Here is a 20,821-nt window from a genome sequence, read left to right as displayed (position 1 = left end):
AGACTATCTATTATAAGGCAGCAGTTGTAAGGATGAAATGCCGGGTCTCCCATTTCAAGCTTACGCTGCATGAGCAGCTTAATTCACAGCTACAGCGCCTGCGGTTCTCTCTCGAATTGCTCCATCGCTCCATCTTCTAGACACTCTCTTTAAAAAAAAAAAAAAAAAGCTAACTGCACTTTCTTTAAATTGAATTCATAACAGCCAAGCCTTTTACTGGGCAGACCTGGAGGGGACAGTAGAAGACCGCCTGTCCATCAGCATTACTGAATAGAGGAAAAGAACAGAATAGATCAATGAGTTTAGATTAGACTTTTGAATTTTTAAGCACATTTGGACCCACTTTATATTAGGTATCTAAAATTAGTATGTACTAGCGTAAAAAAACATAGTTTGGTAGAATATACTTATTGCATTCAAGTTGCACTTTCTAAAAAACTTCAAATTTACACCATCTATTAAGATGGGAAAAGTCAGTGTAATTGTAAAAATTGTATAAAGGAAAGAGAAGATGTGAAGGAATCTAATCCATTCAAGGCAGTTTTACAGCACCGTCTAATCCAGGCCCAGTGAACCATGTCTTATGGGTCTGTCTTTAGCTTGGTATCGGCCTGCAGAAAACCCTTTTTCCAGAATATGATTATCCCAATTAGTCTGATGCACTTCAATTATGCCAGACTGAAGGACGTGTTAACAGATTTATTCTCCACTTTTTTTTTTAAATTCTGTTTCTTTCTCGTATTGAAACACAAGATTCTCTTTGGATCAATCTCAAATCATTAAGCTCATGCAGCTTGAGCGCTGCTAAAATGGGACATAAATACAGAGACATGACATTTATACTAATATTAACCCTCACTTTGTGCATACTGTATACACTGCCAATGATAAATGGTTTGGAATAAAGATTTTTCATGTTTCTCTTATGCTCACCAAGGCTGCATTAATTTGATCAAAAATACCATATATATTAAATAACTGGGTTGCATTTTTTATATATATTTTTTAAAATATTTATTCTTGTAATGGTAAAGCTGAATTTTCATCAGCCATTACTTCAGTCTTCAGTGTCACATGATACTTCAGAGATCATTCTAATATGCTGATTTCATTAAACAAACGGTAACTATTACAAACTTTTGGCTGCCAGTGAATATATATATATGTATTTATGTATAATCTGGGCTGCATTGCGTAAGTGCATGTTTAATCTGTACACTCCCTAAGGGGAAATACTACATAAAAAATAAAAGGGAGACACAGAAGGAAAAACAAAGAGACAGAATGAGCCACCTTTAATTGAAAAGGAAGTAGAGCAGAAAAGAAGCCTGCCTCATTAGCTCTGTAGGACAGAAACAAAGACAGACAGACAGACAGACAGACAGAGGCAGGGGCTCCAACTCCCTGCTGCACACCACTTAATTGGTTATTAATTATAGCTCTTGTACGGTTAACTGATTACATTACATTTCAGGAATCTTGAAATGAAAGCTAATTGCATTGTGCTATCGTTCTACAATGGGATTGTGGGACAAACAATGAATCATGGTTAAACTTAAAATATCTTCTCAAAATGTGAGGGTTATAGTGTAATTCAATGAGAACTGAACTTGACAAATGATGACACTACAGATGGACTGGTCAGTCTTGTTTTGGAGAGACACAGACTTCACAACAAACACGATTTCAGAATGATGTGCACTTTCTGCCATCTAGTGGACATGCATATCACAGTAGTGCAATAGGTTAGCGCCACCAGATTGGACTGGTTAGCATGATCCAGTTAGCCCCGTTGGTAGACGAACCCCAAAAACATTGTATATTCAGTTGTATATTCCGCAATCAATTTATAAAATGCTAATATTTCATTCTAGCAGTTGTTTGGACCTGAATAGACCTGGCTGCTGCTTTTCATGTAATGATAGCCGCTAGTAAAGGGCTCGGGACTGTTTAGACATGACAACACAGAGACTATTTAAATCCACACAAACAAAAAGGACAGTAAAGGAAGTTGATGATGGACTTAGTGATCATACAGACCGATATAGATGTAATGTATGAGAGCATGTGGCAGGTAGAAAATAGACAGCTGCTTTCAATAATTCAGCAACAACATGCCAGGCTGTGAATATCAACACGGTTATAAAATGATCCTGTGTACAGTATGAAGACTCTGAGCAGTGGACCTTTTAGCAGAAAGATCATTTATATTTCTAACTTGGCCAACTACTTGCTAATGTTGCCTTGTTTAATCAGTGAAGATCTGTTGAGCGATAGCATTGCTTCACCATTTGTGGTTTTTAAAGCCATTGTGATTAGTTGTGCTATTATATTCTTTAATTGAATCATCTGTCACACACACTGAGCAATCTTTGATCCAATCTGGAAGACACAAACGCAGACTGCTGACATTCTACACCACTTTTGTCAAAACACCAACTGTCCCTGACCATCAGTGCAAAGACATTCTGTCTCTCAGATTCCAAAAGCCTCCACAAGGTGCACTGGAAAACAACACAATACAAATTTACAGGTAATTGATTCATAGTTTAAGATTGTATTGGTAAAACTTTATAATAAGATTAAAAAGTTCATGTTAGCAAATTCAAAGTACTATTCAAATGAGCAAACAAATGTGACCTTGTTAATATATTGAAATCATTGCAGCATTAAAACTAAAATGATTAGCAATGCATCACTTACAAAAACACTTATCATTTCTAAGTATCATTTCTGATAGATATATTGATATGCCTGATCTGTTGCTGAAAGGACAGTCATGTAAAAAAACCGAGAAGACTATACCAGCAGGCCAACATGAGACCAATGTCCTCGCAATGGCTTATAAAAGCAAAGCACTTAATCCAAATCACACAGCTGGTCCAGACAGCACTTCAGTCTCTGCTTAACACTTGCTATTCTCTCCGGGTGACTTAGATACACACAACACGGGCCAAAACAAGACTTCATTACACCTCCAAAGTGACAACCAATCGTCTAATAGACCAACAGGCAATATGTATGCAGAAAGATAACCAGTGAATATTGGTGTAAAAATTATCAAAAGGGGTACTTTCCTGTCGAACAGACCAGTATAACCATGCTAGAAAACATTAATCTACAACAGAAATATTGAGTGTTAATATTGTTAAATAAAACTTTTTTTTTTGGAAATTAAAAAAGCTTAAGTAAAATAAAATATAATTAAATATAAATATAAACAATATTTATTTTTATATATTTATATATTATATTTTATACATTTATTTAATTTAGAAATGAAATATAAATATAAAAACCTTTAATAATTGACAAATTAAAGCTAATTAGAATTATTTTACAAATGAGAACAGCATAAGAAAATTACTCAAACCAAAATTAAAATACCTAAATAAAAACTAATTCAATATATACTATTAAATCCTAAATAATACTCAAATCTCACTGGTTGAAAGACCAACTAGTAACTTATCAATCAAGAAAGCATATTTTCCCAAATAACTGGGAGCCACAATATTTTTCTATCCAGCTTCAATCATCGAGCTAGTCATCATTTGTTAAACTCTTCCCTCAGACTTTTAAAGCAGGACTTGCGTGCTCTGTGGCCCTTACCTGTACCTCATTCCAGTCTGGAAGGAGATGGACTCCTGTAGAGACACTCCATTGGTCCTCAGAAAGTCCTCCAGATTTTTGAGCTGGGCAGCGGCCCGCACCTCACGCAGACTCCTAATCTCACCCAGTTCCCCCCCACCCTGCCGCAAAGGGTACAGGCCCTGGTCAGACAGGTAGCGGTCGATGTCGCTCCGCATGCTTTCGCTGAAGGACAAGGACAGCATCTTGCCGCTGCTAATGCTGCTGCTCCTCCGTATGCTGTTCCCCGGCGGCCCATTCTTGGGGATCTGCAGGGGTTCGGAGGGGACACTGTGTTGGCGGCTGAGGCGGCGACCGGTGTGCCCGACCCGAAGCTCAGTCAAACTGCTTCTGTGAGTGCCAAACATGCCTTGCAACCAGGTGACCGGGTCTCACACACACAGACAGAAGAGTGAAGCAAGTGACATGACAGAGACCAGCAGACTGCTGCAGGTCAGAGCCCCTGCTTTAAATAGCGCCCGCCTCCCATGGCAATCAACACTGTAATCACACATCCATGCACTGCATTCAGAGCTCACTCTCCCGGCCCCTCGTCTCCTGTGGGACTCCAATACAACGGCTAATTTTAACGGGCTGATCTTCATAGAATAAAGTTCATTGCTTGATAAATGGGAGGTGTATTTTTCTTTCATACACATGTGTGATCAAGCAACAGAGGTGAGTGAACATTCAGGCATGCGTGAAGAATGCTGTAAGGCCAGCTGCTTGCTCCGGAGAACTCGAATGCCAAAACTATCCAGAATCCAGTCCATTAAAAAAGGCTTCGTAATGTATGACAGTCAAAAAATAGACTGGAATTGACACCAACAAATGCCAGAATCCTACAAGTAAACATCATGTACTTTTCTCTTGTAGTACAAGAACATAATGTGAGGCCTAAATATAAAATGTGTTTATATTCGTGTTTCTTCATCTTTGGGCACTTTTATATACCAGGTTGATTAGGTTTTGGGTGATTTAGGTTGTTTATTTGTTTGTTTTTAAATCACAGCTATTTTTCCCAGTTACATTGTTATTAGAGTTGTTCCGATTCCGATACTAGTATCGGAAATATCTCCGATACCACAACAAATTCTGGCATCGGCATCGGCGAGTACATGAACCCATATACCGATCCGATACCATTTTCTTAAAAAATACCTAGTTATGACCGCAAGCTTTGCCTAACTGCTGCACGGTTCTTCTTCGCTGCTCAAAATGCATTGAAAACACAGGAAGTTGTGCTGTGTTGCCACAAGCAACCCCTGTTTAGAGCAGCGAAGAAGAAATGAAAACGCGTTAGCAGCCCTGATCTATATATGACTGGATCACTCATCACATTCTAAACTGCCAAAAGACAGTGAAGCCGCTTCTATATTATAGATCAGTGGTTAGCAGTATGTCTCTGTAGTACCGGTAGTTACAGACTCTCAAGTATATTCAGTACCGGCAGCTGCGTTCAGTCGCTTCCGTGTAAGTCAAAGCGCAGGGCTCCAGACAGTAGCCGAATATATACTAGTGTCTGTGAATATTAAACTGCAAAATACTATTTAAATATTACTCCCGCAAAATCTACATCTCTGTGGGTGACTGGCACAGATGCGCGAGAGCTCGCTGTTTTGTAGTCTCTGCTGTGTGTCATGAGGACACGAACGCATAAACCGTCACTTCATGAGAATTTACCGTTTCATTTGAGAATACTGTCATATCATAAACACAGACACTCAAAGATCTTCATGGCAGCCCATTAAAATAAATGTTTGGTTTACATGAGTAAATTGACAATATATAAAGCTACTGTTGTAGCCTACAGTAATAATAATACGTCTCTATAATAATAATAATTATGCCTAGATGGTTGCTTGTTTTTTACTTGTTTTGTTGTAAAGAGATTATCTGATTAATAGATCTTTTTTTATATTCCTAGACTTATTTGTTGCAGTTTTTTTATACAGTTATATTGTAAAACTTAAATACCTTTTTTAGTTTGCGGTGTTAGATTTTTGGCTGCATTTGAAGTTCTTTTTTGCATATGAAAATAAATAATACTGTCAAATTCATGTTAGATAATAAAAATACTGTAATAAATACAGTAGTTCACCATGTATTTGTTCATGTTTTATTGAGGGATCTGTCTGAAGCACACCATAAAAAGAATTCTAGCAATTTACACAGGGCTAGTAGTATATACAGCTGTATATACAGATACACACCCAGGTATCGGATCAGTACTCGGTATCGGCCGATACCCTGAGCCCAGGTATCGGAATCGGTATCGGGAAGAGAAAAAGGGTATCGGAACATCTCTAATTGTTATATGAAGATCAAAAATGTAAGATCTAAAATGATCATGCCTTCATCACTTTTGGTACTTTTTTTTATTTATAAATTAAAAGGTCACAATTTGTAACTTAATTAAAATGCACAATAAAATATGAATTATTGTATGTTTAAGAGTATTATAAATAATGAAATAAACCAATTTAATATTTATGGTGGGAAAATTATCTAAAGCATCATCTGGATTTTCTGAAAGACTTTCTGATGTGATTTCATTTCTGCCACACAGAACAAGTTTTGCCAAATTTTCTAATGTTAGTGAACTTGGTTACTAAAGAGTTAATGGTGTGAAGAGTGAAGAGCATGATGATTGTGTAATGAAAACAAAGAAAAACAATCATGGTATTAAAATATGATATATATTATTTATTATATAAAATGTCAAATTATGCCACATGTATTTACTTCATCTTTATTCAAGTGTGTTTTAAGTATAAATAAGATATTAGCTATGAAATTAGCTTTCTACCATGTCAGTTACAGGTCAGAATGAAGCTAAACTCAAAATATAATTTATAATGTGCTGGAAATGACACTATGGGGAAAAAAAGGAAAAAAGTATGAAAATAAATTGTTCTGTGATGCACATGTGTCACTGCTGGACATTTTAGCTGAAAAATGTAATGAGACTCTAGTGAGAGTGTGAAAAGTGTGTTTTAAGATACAGTACTTAAAATACACATGGTCAAAAGTACCCATAGCCCAAAGAAACACCAATATATTTTCATAGTCATAGGCTATGTGCATAAAGCATTTTTTTTTTAATTACTAGTGAAGTCGTTTAATGCTATCTGTGGCTTTGACCGATAACCAATTAATAATCACAAATCTAAATCCCTATAATATATAAAAGTGTAACTGTCATGAGGAATGCTGAAAATAGACACTGCTCAAACAATGTCAAACTGACTGGTGTTCTGCTGAAAAATGACAACAGAAATCCATTTAAAACAATATACCACATCTGTATGCCTAGGACACATGTGAATAATTTACTCGACAAACATCTATGAAACAACGTTATGAAGAGATGCTTTCTTGTTATTAATTATGACAGTTGAATACAGAGCAGAACAGTCTGTATTCAACGGTCATAATTAATAACAAGAGAGCAGAACACGTCACAAAATGCCAATAGTGTCACTGCAGTCAGGACAGCATGTTCAGGCCATGCACTAATCATCTGAATCCACATCTCATATGAGTCTGTAGTCAATCCTGGTCCCAAATGACTTTTCTTCCATCTAAAAAAAGGAGCATCTGGCTTTACATCACACCGAAAACAGTACATCAAGCAAGAGATATAAAATCCACCAGATCTGCAACATCACACCCTCTGCTCGTTTTCCACAGCTTAGTTTATCTTTGTACCCTGCAAAAACTCTACAGTGGGAAATGAGGCAAACCGACCTTATCTACTCAAGTACATAAGTAAAACATCATGATGCAGTAGCTAACAGTAGACCAAAAGATTCTGTGGATCTAAGCCCTGCTCTCTGTTCCCCCATCACACGAACACCTCTAACCTGAGAGAGGACTGTGGGCGTGAGCGGGATCACCATGCAACATCCTCAAGTGGTACCTATGTCCAGCTAAACTACCAGCCTTGTACTTACCCGGTTCCTCGGAGGTCGAGTCACGTACGGGTTTTGCACTACACTGCTCATCTGACAACTTAATGATGGTCAGCACACTAAAGAAGACTGGGAATAAAAATGGAGAGTCTTTCGAATAGGAGCTTTAGTAATTAGTGAACGGCAAAATAAAAGCTCCACCTCTCAAAAACACCAGACACCACCCACTCTGGCAAATGTCACAGAGAGGATGTTTTGTGAACCTATCTCAGTGCCAGAATGCTGTGCAAACATGAATTATTCAAGACAGCTTTTGCTCTAAAAGCCTTTGATGTCATACCACAAGAAAGTGTACTAAAAGCAATTTTTTGCTTGTTCTGTGTTTCGTACAAGTACAAAATATAAAAGTACAACCCAGCTATCGCAAGCAGAATGAAGAAAAAAAAAAAAAAAGAATTGCATTATCTTGTTCAGGGTATAGTGAGGGAATTTAAAAACATTTTTAAATGGAACTAAAATTATTTAAATATTTAATATAATTAATTAAAATATTTGTATACGTTTTAAATGATTTAAAAAAATGCAATAAACAAATGTAAAAATTAATACTTTTAATAAAAAGTTATTACAGTTTAAAACAAAGTAAAATAAAATTACATTTCGGTACACACAGTAAAGCTCTACACATATGGGATAAACTCTAAATAAGGTGCTACAAATAATTTAATAAAGCAAATGTCTCATAAGTCATAAAGAAATAATGTGAGTGTCACTCCTTGCTGTTTTCAAGTGAAGATATTCTGCTTTAGATAATGATGACAATAGATTCAGGACCACAGGGGTTACGAGAAAGAGGTTACGTATTCAAGTGAAACTCAAACCCAGCAGACCGTAAACTTGTTCATACAGTAGAAGGTGAGTGCTGCCCATTACAACATGAAACACGTTAGCTTTTAATGTATAAGCACAGTAGCTTATTTGCATTTGTGTTAATTACAGTTCTCCATCAGAGCAACTTTGACAATGATGCAAACATTGCCGTTTCTTTCATTTCCCAGTGACTAAAGACTCCAGGCTTGCCTTGAAACAGTAGCATCTATTATTTAGCATACACCATTTGCCTGTGATGTCACATCCAGTCTAAATATATAACTCATTTCATAGGGCATGATGATTCTGCGTTCCTGTGTCTCTTGTGTGAAACCAGATCACCAGTAAGCGCAGGTTCAGTGTTCTCTCAAATGACTCAGCAATGCTCATTATGAAATAATTACAGTACATCTTGGCTTTGTGTAAGGTGTTGATGGCAGCAGCTAAACAGAGACAGCATCATGCCAGGCCAACAGTTGGCAATGTCACTTTAGAAAGAAACAATACGCATCTGCACACATAACTATAGACTAAACATAAAACACATGAGCATGATATCACCATTTTCACAAAGTCATGTTTTTGTAGTTTATACAGAGACAATAATTCTATTGATTTCAAAAAGTTGCATTTTGAAATTTTGCATTTTCAGACCCCTAAATACACAGTTTTTTTTTTTTTAATTGTAAATGCTATTGTGTAAATGCCACCTAAGATATATATTTTTTAACCATTACCAGCCCTACAAATGGTTAAGAAAAACCATGCTGCTTAACACAAAAGTTTTATTCTCAGCAGATGCTAGGAAGTGGAAAGTTACTAATTTTACAATCCAGCTCCATTACTATTGTCCTTGAGCAAGGCACTTAACTCCAGGATACTCCAGGGGGAGCGTCTTTGCAGTTTACTCTACTGTATAGTGCTATGGATGAAAGTGATTTATGTAATCTTGTGGAGAGCTGGCTATATTTACACATGAAGGGCAGATGTACAGTACCTGTAAAACTGCAGCTGTCTCTTTGGGCTCCCACATCGGGCTCTACAGCAAAAGCAAAAAAAAGAAAAAAGGAGTGTTATACAACCTAGTTTGTCCTTTTTAACTTTATTTAGTGGAGGTGGGTAAGAATGATATACAGTGCATAGTAAACTATTCACTCTGAGTGAGAAGGCTCTGCTCACGTATAGGGGGATCCAGTCTGCCGTGTGGAGAGGCGAGCAGGGGAATCCGTGTTGGGTTCAGGGTACATGGAGCCGAGAGCGAGGAGAGACCAGCTCACAGCTCTCGCTCAGACTCTCAGCTTCTGTACAGAAAAACAGAGAAAATGTGTATGGTAAAAAAAAAAAACAGCAAAACAGTGCAAGGCCAGGAGGTGGCGCTACATATTTGATATTTGGCACTCATGGGGAACTTACATAAGCTCTCTCTGAAAATCACTCAAAAGACTAAATTGAATTTACATCTCATTGCTGGTTAGCCTGAATATCTTCCATCTGTTTAGATCTGATTGGTTCTGCTTCTGAAAACAAATTCTTCCTAAGCCAATCTAAAGCTGGTGTTATGCTGACTTGATTTTTTTTTTCTTATTCTTGAAATACACACGTTAAAGGACATTAAACAGAGAAAAAAAAATAGTATGGTCTTAATTGATTTCCACACATCTTGGTCCAAGGGTGACCCACTCATAACTTATTTAGCTACAATGCTAATTCATATTTCAGCATAAATAGCTGAGCTTACAAATACGCTGATGATTGAGTGATGTGTTATGGAGTAACTTTAACCTAAAAACCAATTTAGCATGGGCGGACTCCCAATATTAACAAGCATGAGTCTGTTGAAAGCCTGATGAGGTCCACCTGCTGGCTCCTCTCACCGCACGGCCAACTGGCCCATCTCCAGCCCGGCAGAACTTTACCAGCAGTACATTATAAACTGCAGGGATAAAACATTCAGGCAAGAGACGTGAGAGCAAGTGTAGGGTCAACACTTTACACAGCTCTGTTTGGCACATATTGATGCTACTGCAGAGCAATACAGTATTCCAGCAGAAAAGAGGGGGAGATTTTAGGGTCATAAACACTTAGAGTGCATTAGTACATACCCACCTGGAGATTTTTCCCTTATTTCATTTTTCCTATATGAATAGTAAAAAAAGTCTTCAATCAAGCGTTATTAGCTTTGAACTAAACAAACCAGCTACAAAGTGAATCACAACATTACAACTTTTTATTTGAAGCAAAAACGTATTTGAAAATCAGACAAAAAGACAAAGGAACAAGACTGTGAACTGAATGGCTTTAATGAGGAAAAGAACTACAATGCTGGCTAGTGTAGATTTTTGCCATACATTGTATTAGACATGATTGTTTTAAAAAATAAAAAGGAAATAATGCTAAAAGAGGGCTTCAACAAAAACATGTACCATCGATTAACAAACTTGGAGCTCAAAGTTTAATAATCCTATAACTTTTGCCTTATTTTCAGGTTTAAATAGGATTTATAACCTACTTTTAGACCTCTCTATGTTATAAAGAATAATACTCAGAAGGAAAAGAGATGGAAACAATGCAAAGAACAGCATTAAAGTTATTATTTACAAAGATACAATTACAATAACAAGGAGTGCAGTTTTATATTAATGCATGATTACAATTTTTCTAATAGACAGCTGTGATATTTTAATATAAATCCACCAAACAGAAATCAACTAAATCCATTATCAGACCCTAAAGATCCTAAAACAGCCTCCTGAAATCTACACCAACAATCAGGTACGTTTTATCAGTCTTTGTCGCATCACGTCACATGACTCTTGTATTGGAAAACGCTTCTTATCAGGATACCCTTTAGTCCGATGGCTAACACTTTGGTTTTGGATGTCAATGTGACAAAGAGACAACAGCCACAATCTGGCCCTTGATATGTTTGCTAAAGGTGTCCATTGAGACTCCAGGTGTCATGAGCTAGAAATCACCCAGCAAGACCTAAACACACCACACACATTGAATATGAAGAAGACTATACATAACACATAAAAGTGTATGTTGACAGCCAGGCTTACTGTTTGGGCTTTAGCTACTGTAGATACAGCAACAAAAACATTATGCACAGTATGTTCAACAAAAACTAAAGGGTCAATGGCAATCAATGCCAATGTTCGTGTTTCTTCCATTACTAAAGTTATTTTGAATTAGACGTGCTAAAATTAATATAACATTATATAACATAACAGTATTTACACCTTACAATTAGTAATAAATTTTTCTGAACACCAAATCAGAGTGATTTCTAAAGAATCATGTGACACTGAAGACAGGATTAATTACTTTTTAAAAACAGTTGTTTTCAATTATAACAACATATCATAATATTACAGTTTTTACTGTATTTTTATTAATGCATCCTTGATAAGCAGAAGTTAAAATTTTGACTAGACAGGATTATTGTGACATAATAGCTGCCGGTTCTGTCCTGAATATGTTCTTCAGATCAACGTCCTACAGCGAATGACAAACTATTCAATAACAGCTTGGTTGAAGTAAGATTTACAATATCAAGTTCACATTTTTTTGCTGTCTCATGCTGTTATGGGCGGCAAAGTGTGGAGGGAGGGGATAATATCAATACACAGTAAGACATGAGCACCACGGCAACACACACACACACACACACACACACACACACACACACACACAGAGGGACAGGTCATTCCATGCCTCAGCAGTTTCTTTCAAAAACAAAACCAATTTCAGTGGATCTCGAGACATTTGATCATGATTCGAGAACACTAACGCTATCTCACGACCAAATCGTACATATTTTACGAGGTGGATAATTCGTACAAATTTGTATGATCTCACTCGTACGATTTTATACGATTTGCCTAAACCCCAGTGACGGTTAGGTTTAGGGGCGTGGTTAGGTGTAGGTCATTCGTACAAATTCATACGAATTGTGCAACTCGTAAAATACGTAAGATTTGGCAAAAATCTTTTGAATTTGTATGAGCGTAGTCGTACGAATTCATACGAACAAGCCACCTTGTAAAATACAGTACAGACCAAAAGTTTGGACACCTTCTCATTCAAAGAGTTTTCTTTATTTTCATGACTATGAAAATTGTAGATTCACACTGAAGGTATCAGAACTATGAATTAACACGTGGAATTATATATGGAATTATATACATAACAAAGAAGCGTGAAAAAAATGAAAATATGTCATATTGTAGGTTCTTCAAAGTAGCCACTTTTTGCTTTGATTACTGCTTTGCACACTCTTGGCATTCTCTTGATGAGCTTCAAGAGGTAGTCACCTGAAATGGTCTTCCAACAGTCTTGAAGGAGTTCCCCGAGAGATGCTTAGCACTTGTTGGCCTTTTGTCTTCTGTCTGCGGTCCAGCTCACCCCTAAACCATCTGGATTGGGTTCAGGTCCGGTGACTGTGGAGGCCAGGTCATCTGGCGCAGCACCCCATCACTCTCCTTCTTGGTCAAATAGCCCTTGATGCCTTCAGTGTGACTCTACAATTGTCATAGTCATGAAAATAAAGAAAACTCTTTGAATGAGAAGGTGTCCAAATTTTTGGTCTGTACTGTTGACGTGAGATCGGGTTGCAACGCGGAACACCAATACAATGTCCATATCCTGTGGGGGCCAAAAAAGTTGGATTTAAAATACTTTTTTTTTTTTTTTTTTTTTTACTCTTTTAGGTTTTTGTAAATAAGCTAAAATTGAGAAATTATTCAATATAATTATTTAATAGACAAAGAAATATTAGAATGCAAAATGAAGAACTAGTTTTCTAGATTTCAGTTTATATCAGCTCATATGGTGCATTCAAGTTTAGATCAGTTTATTTGTTTACAGGGGCATTGCACATTAATGAACATGACTGTAAATGTGCCATAATTAGCCAGTCGACTATTTTTCATGTCATGTTGGAAAGATCATATTTACTGATGTGCATTTTGTAGTAATAATGTTATAGACGTAGAGTTAAAAAATCTTTTAAACCAAATTAAAAAAATTTGGTGTAGACAAGTGGAATCGAGATATTGCTCTGAAGTGACAAGAATGCACCTGACATCATAATTAGAACTTCCCAACTCATAAATAACTTCCATTCATTTGCCCATGCATGTAAGCTGTATTATTTAAAAATGGCAACAGGTCATTACTGCACTTATCACCTGTATTAGTGTTTAAAGCACGCGTAATGTTATGTAACATCCTAGCTGAAACAAAGTGGGCAGGGGAACAGAATGATCCACCCTTAAGACATATGGAGTGAGTCAGGTTTAGAGAGGGAGAGGTGGGTCAGGCTTTGAGATCATAATGCAGTGAAGCCTCACTGTTGCCTCATCAGGATTCTGGGCAGTGTACTGCATTGTCAGCATGCTCTCGCTCTCTCTCTCTCTCAGCACTCCTCTACAGTGCTTTGTGGGGTGGCTCCTAAATCTGCTGTGTGCTACAGATGAGCTAAGTGGTGGTCAATGTCTATTGTAGACATCCCACTTCCCCAAGGGCTTTTAAGAGCAGCTGAAGAACACAGAAAATGCTGGCTGCCTTGTGTCTGTCCTCATTAATGTCCTCAAAATGTTTTTTTTTTTACTTTCTGCCCCTCTCTCTCCATCAGTTAGCTACAAAATCAATCATAAGTGCTCTGTTACAGTCTGCCAATACGAGGCACAAAACCTGAGAAAATTTTGACAAAGATTTCCAGTTTGTTTACTTTAGTCCCATTCATAACCTTAAAATTTTGTCTTTTAATTTGGTTTGTTTTGTATAGTCTGTTTTAAGCCCATGATATCCCATGATGCTAGAAAACATAAAATCTGAAAGTATGGTTGGAAATGTAAAGATGTGCCTTGAAAAACTGTTTGAAACCAGTTTCAATAGAAGGGACATTCATACAAAAACGCTAGATGTTAAGTCAATTACTGACTTGGCAATAAGGGGACATACAGTATTAAAAAGGTATCACTGTGATTCTGGCATTTCCACCGTTATGGGAAGGAATGGGGAAGGGGGGGTAGTTAAATGTTATTAAAGCTTAGATTTTAAAAAGTTAAACTTGAAAAAAGTTGCATTTGACCAAAAAAAAAAAAAGAAAAAAAAGAAGCATAATCTGAAATAACAGTCTTTACATCATAGGCTTGATTCTGCAGTTATATTACTGATTATCGATTATAATGGGAGTTATTAAGTTTTGTAGTGCTTGCATGTGTAGATTGGACATAAGTGCAAAAGTCTAAATCCCATTTTAAGATTTTAATGATGACAACAAATTTTAAGGGTTGAGCTGTAAGTCAAAACATTCACACGTAAGATTATATTAGGCATGTATTTTTACAATACCAGGACACTTTTCTGAATATAAAATACAGATGATATAGAATGCATTATTAGGATTCATGAGGATCTGTAAATCAAATACATTGTAAAATTGTGAAAAAACTTCCCAGTGCCGCTCTGGAATGGTATGATGCAGAACTAAGAACTTTGATCCATTTCAACTAGATAATGCATTCAATAACACTTTTAAAGAGATGGTTCTTCCAAAGTCAACATCATTCTGTCATCATTTATTCACCTTAATGTCAATCCACACCTGTATCACTTCTGAAGAATTCAAAAGATGTTATATTTTGAAGACCCCATTGACTCCTATTGAATGGCAAACACAACAACAGCACTGAATTTATTTTTTAAATATTAAAATTGTATCTTCCACAGAAGACACTATGTCATACAGAATTACAAAGACATGAAAGTAAAAGATGACAGTTTTGTTTTGTTTTTGTTTGTTTTTTTTTTTGGGGGGGGGGGGGGGGTGACACCTCTACTGTAGTGAAAATAAAGTAAAACTGAATATATGAAGCACCTAACAACACTAAGACTGCAGCAAGCCAATCACAGTGCAGAGTTTGAACTGAAGCCAAAACTCTGCGGAAGTAGACAGTGATCACCTACAGAGTATGAAATCATAAGTGCATCAGTGAACAAATAAAGATGCAATACATCTCTTCTAAAATGACCAGACATGACATTTAAACTTTTTCCACAGAATACGAATGGTTTAACAACTCTAGTTGAGCATCAAAGAACACAAAGGATTCTGGAATGTAAAACAAATACATAAACCAAGACTACAGATACGATTTTAAAAAGACATACTGCAGTTGCACACTCACCGGTGTCTTGTGCTGTGTTTCTGCCTGATAACTCCAGCTTGGCTTTCACTGTTGAAACACAGATGGGCAGAGCAGAATCCTGTCTGAAAGATGTTAAGACAGAGAAAGGAAGAGAGAGAAAGGGAGGAGTGAGCTCAGGATGTTGCCAGTGCTTTGGCTTGCAGTAATGTATTCCCCTCCAAGCTCAGCGAATCTGCTACCCGGCTATATGCAGATCATCAACTCTGAATGTGTGTGTGTGTGAGAGAATGTAAGGAAAAGTATCTGAGGGTGAAAAAAAACATAATAAAAGCTGCACATGTGCATATTTAAGTGCTGAGTAAACTAAACCAAAGCCATTCTGAGCAGCCGTTTTAATTTAGGTCTTTAATGGAGACACTTTGACAAACAAAACATGCATAACTGTGGATTACAAAAAATTACTTAAGAATTAAATAAATATACAGCTGCTGTTTCATCTTGCTTGACTGTTGACAAAATGCTTTGTAATGCTTGCACTCTTTGAAGATAAATGTGTATTAGAACAAGGACCAATTTAATTAGTTAGAGAAGAATTAGCAACCGATAACAGTCTGTTGCTAATTATTTTCTTATTTTTATTTAAAATAAAAAGATTTTTATTTTATTTTAGCTTTAACTATCTGTTTAGTTTAGTTTAGTTTAGTTTTCTATATAGTAACTCTCCACTTCAAACTAGATAAATTCAAACTTTATTTTTAATAGCAGGGAGGAGGAGACTCTGGCCTGGGTCAATCCTACAACCTTCCAGAGCTTTTACAACTAACATTCAAGAGTTGTCACCTTTAGCAAGCCACCTAACATCAGGTTACTTGTCCTTTGAATAAAGGAGTACTGTACATCAGTTGAATGAGAAAATAAAGAACAAAGCATTTCAAATACACTTCAAAGAGTTTTTAAGTGTTCTAACATGGAACAGTGAACACCTCATCATCTTTCAGGTTCCACCAGGCTAAACTATCACTTTGCTGCCAGTGATACAGAGGTGAAGGAACACTTTCTTTAGATAAGCTCCGGTTTCTCTCTGAGCTGTATAAGGTGACGATGCATCCCAGCATTTGTTCCATCCAACTAAACATTCAACACTTTACTGAAACTCAAAACCCAAGGCTCAAAGAGCATCACTAGAAATAGAGATGATAGCTGCTAAAATAGGTGACGCAAAGCTCAGGTACTGGCCCTGTTCTTGAAGTACAGAGACAGGAACATTTTTATCCTCTCTGTCACTTCGGGTCTTACAGATTGTGGTGATAGACTTGCTTGGAGCAACTGAAGTCTTATGTCACACAACTTGCGTGTGTGTGTGTGTGTGTGTGTGTGTGTGTGTGTGTATGTGTGTGTGTGTATATACACACACACACACACACTGAAAATTTGAAGCTATAATGGTGAATACAAATGTAAATATAATTGTTTTCTTATATGTCTTGTGAAATCCTACAGCAGATCATTAGAGATCTAAAATCCAACAAAGCAGCATTTTCAATTTAGATATACAGTACTATGTTACCTTGCACAGTGCATTTGCCAAAATGTTTTATTCATTGTTTTTAACAGTGTTTACTGCTGTTTCAGCTTTGGCACTGTATATAAGGTATACAAGATGCTGAATGGACAGATTCATTCTCTGGACCATCTTTTAACAACTGTCTTTTTTACCAAGGTCGATAGCACTGAGCAAAAAGAGCAGTGACTGCCTATACGTTTTCAAGACAATGGATATTAAATTTCATTTAGAGGTCAAATACTGATGTCACCTGCTGTGAAAACAGAAATTTGATAACTTGCTGTTGTAAAAAAAATAAATTAAAAAAAATACCTCATATTGACTGACTCTTTGCAATCAATTTTGCACAAAATTAGGACAATCACATCGACTTTTCCCCCAATTAAATGCAATCATGTCTCATATTTGTGTGTTAAAACTGAATGAATATGGATTTTCACTCTTAAATGCTCTACAATTTCTTTATATTCATGCATAATATTCTAGTCAATACAGATAAGCATGAAATTATTTTCATACTATAGCCAAGAATGGATAAATTACCAATATTAAAACTATATAAATATCTGAAACCTAAAATCAAATGTTTTGGTAACACAGCTAAAACATTTAATGTGAAAACACTTAAAGTGTGTTTAAAATGGTGATAAGATCAAATTCAGTACATAGCCTACCTTATTGATGATGCAAGCAGGGAAGAAAATGAGCACAGAATATGAACGCAATGCGCTACATGGTTAAAGGGATAGTTCACCCAAAAATCTAAATTATGTCAATAATAACTCACCCTCCTGTTGTTCCAAACCAGTAAGTCCTCTTCGTAATACAGTTTAAGATATTCTAGATTTAGTCTGAGAGCTCTCAGTGCCTCCATTAATGCTGTGTGTACGGTATACTGTCCATGTCCAGAAAGGTAAGAAAAACATCATCAAAGTAGTCCATGTGACATCAGAGGGTCCGTTGGAATTTTTGAAGCATCGAAAATAAATTTTGGTCCAAAAATAGGAAAAACTACGACATTATTCAGCATTGTCTTCTCTTCCATGTCTGTTGTGAGAGTTCAAAACACAACAGTTTGTCATATCCAGTACGCTAACGAATCATTCGATGTAACCAGATCTTTTTGAACCAGTTCACCAAATCGAACTGAATCATTTTAAACTGAAGATGAACACCGAGCCGAGCCAGATAACGAACAAAAGACTGACTCGTTCACGGGTCAAGAACCGGTTGCATAGGTTTTCGGATCACCAGTAGTTCTTTCGGACGGTTCGATTCAATAAACCGGTTGAAGAAAACAGTTCACCAGTTCTTTTGCACTCTACGTAATTATGTCATTGCCGATGATTGCCCTTGATTCAAGCCTTCGGTTTACACGCACCCATAACACTAGCACAGAATCAGTTCAGAATCACTCACCAAAAGAATCAGTTCGGTTCAGGCACTCTGTGTGTCGGTCTGTTTCACGCTGAATTACACATGCGCAGTATCATCAGCTCCTCGATTCTCAAATCAGACGCGTCTGACAGAAACGGTTCTTGACTCGTGAACGAGTCATTATCTGGCTCAGCTCTGTGTTCATTTTCAGTTCTCTCTTCACAGCAGTTCAGTCAGTGTACTGTTTGAGTAAATGAATTACTCCGGGATATTGGTTTGTTTGAACTCATTGGTTTGTTTAATGTCAGCCACATTAAAAAAGTTAACATCTTAAGTCATTTGTGGATCAATGTGTATTGGCGATGCAAACCATTTAAAATGATTCAGTTCGATTTGGTAAACTGGTTCAAAGAGATCCAGTTACATCGAATGATTCGTTCATGAACCGGATATGACAAACTCAAATAAAGTCATAGTTTTTCCTATTTTTGGACCAAAATGTATTTTCGATGCTTCAAAAAATTCTAACTGACCCTCTGATGTCACATGGACTACTTTGATGATGTTTTTCTTACCTTTCTGGACATGGACAGTATACCGTACACACAGTTTCAATGGAGGGACTGAGAGCTCTCGGACTAAATCTAAAATTTCTTAAACTGTGTTCCGAAGATAAATGGAGGTCTTACTGGTTTGGAACGACATGAGGGTGAGTCATTAATGACACAATTTAGATTTTTGGGTGAACTATCCCTTTAAATGTTTTCTTTATAATGGCTTTCTATAGGAAAACATTTAATATTAAACTTTGTGCATTGTGTTTATATTCTGGGTTCATCTGCTTGCCTGTACAAAGGATGCATCATCAATAAGGTCTTACATTCTTACCTAATGCAAACCATCTAAAGATAACTGACAGTCTGTGGAGGAATGCCTTGTTTTGCCCTCCATTTGGGCATTCTTCTAAGGGTGTGGCGTCATGGGAAAACTATTAATTAACTGGGAAGTCGTGGCCTAATGGTTAGAGAGTCGGACTCCCAATCGAAGGGTTGTGAGTTCGAGTCCCGGGCCGGCAGGAATTGCGGGTGGGGAGATGCATGTACAGTTCTCTCTCCACCCTCAAAACCACGACTTGGGTGCCCTTGAGCAAGGCATCGAACCCCCAACTGCTCCCCGGGCGCCGCAGCATAAATGGCTGCCCACTCCTCCGGGTGTGTGTTCACAGTGTGTGTGTTCACTGCTCTGTGTGTGTGCACTTCGGATGGGTTAAATGCAGAGTACAAATTCTGAGTATTGGTCACCATACTTGGCTGAATGTCACGTCACTTTCACTTTCACTTTACATCTACTTCAATGGCAAATTCATCAGTCTCCTGAGATCACCTTAAGGAATGAAATGCAATGACAACCTTGTAAACCAATACAAAGAGTCAAAAGGTAAAGAGGATAATGTTCGGCTCCAATGCTTAGCATCACACAGGACAGTGCATGGTTAAGGAAATGTTACCTTGTCTTGAGGTTACAACCAGGTGAGCTTAGCATTAGGTTAATGAAGGTTTGCCTCCACATACAACTAAACCTTCAAGTTCAGTAAAATTGTTCACATTTGAGCTAGGCTTACTTGCAATAGTCAATGGCAATGGGTAAAAAAAGCAATGCATGTACAAAAGTTGAAGGAGACACTTCTTCAACTAGGAAAATACAGATAAAGTCATGTAGATGGTTAGGTCATCAGGGTCAATGATGAGCGCGCTGATATATAGACTCTTTAATGGTTTATATCCCAAACTGTCCTTGACAGATTAATGCACCACAGGTGGACCTATATATATATTTGGTGAAATGTTTAAAATGCTAAAAACATTTCACCAAATTTGCCTTGCATAGCTACTAGTGGTTGTCGCTGTGTGATGGTGTCGGGAACTCCTAATATAAAACAACAACAAAGACATTGAACAACTCCTTATCTCACCTCTATCGCAAAGCCACGCGCCAAGGATGCACGCGAGCAGCTGTCATTGGGCATCGGTGTAGTGGTAGGAAGCAAACCGGTGTTTATGACGCCATTCGTGAGAGTCGCTGTGTGTGAGGTCATCCACTAAACGTTATGATATGACGTAACCGCGCATGCCACAGTGCTCATAATGCAATTACTGGTAAATTCTTTAACGCGAAGATACGTTGCATACGTTTTGTGCTTCTTTACAGATTAAACGTTTAATTGTTGTATTAATTCCAGACGCAGGCAAAAAAAAAAAAAATGATTTCCCAACTCTGCCGCTAGATGGTAGTATTAGCTTTTGCCAGAT

General features: G+C 37.1%; 1 protein-coding gene across 5 annotated transcripts in view; it reads right to left on the bottom strand.

Moving 5' to 3' along the window:
• The window catches only part of kcnab2b (potassium voltage-gated channel subfamily A regulatory beta subunit 2b), a 50,209-nt gene extending 29,624 nt beyond the window's left edge, over positions 1 to 20,585 (bottom strand). Inside the window, exons 1-4 of one of the 5 annotated variants that reach the window (XM_052539975.1) lie at positions 20,485 to 20,585; positions 15,611 to 15,693; positions 9,594 to 9,715; positions 9,412 to 9,453 (exon numbers count right to left, since the gene is read on the bottom strand). In XM_052539975.1, coding sequence (XP_052395935.1) covers positions 9,412 to 9,453; positions 9,594 to 9,661 — 110 coding nt within the window. In that variant the 5' untranslated portion in view covers positions 9,662 to 9,715; positions 15,611 to 15,693; positions 20,485 to 20,585. Of the gene's footprint in view, positions 1 to 3,612; positions 4,190 to 9,411; positions 9,454 to 9,593; positions 9,716 to 15,610; positions 15,694 to 20,484 lie in introns of those variants that run through there. The other 4 variants (XM_052539968.1, XM_052539970.1, XM_052539969.1 and 1 more) reach the window with 4 other exon arrangements.
• Positions 20,586 to 20,821: the final 236 nt, after the last annotated feature.

Source organism: Carassius gibelio, chromosome A23 (genome assembly GCF_023724105.1).
Source record: "Carassius gibelio isolate Cgi1373 ecotype wild population from Czech Republic chromosome A23, carGib1.2-hapl.c, whole genome shotgun sequence".
In the NCBI taxonomy this organism is placed as follows: domain Eukaryota; kingdom Metazoa; phylum Chordata; class Actinopteri; order Cypriniformes; family Cyprinidae; genus Carassius; species Carassius gibelio.
Note: the sequence above shows the minus strand (reverse complement) of the source record. Positions and strands in the feature narration are given on the sequence as shown.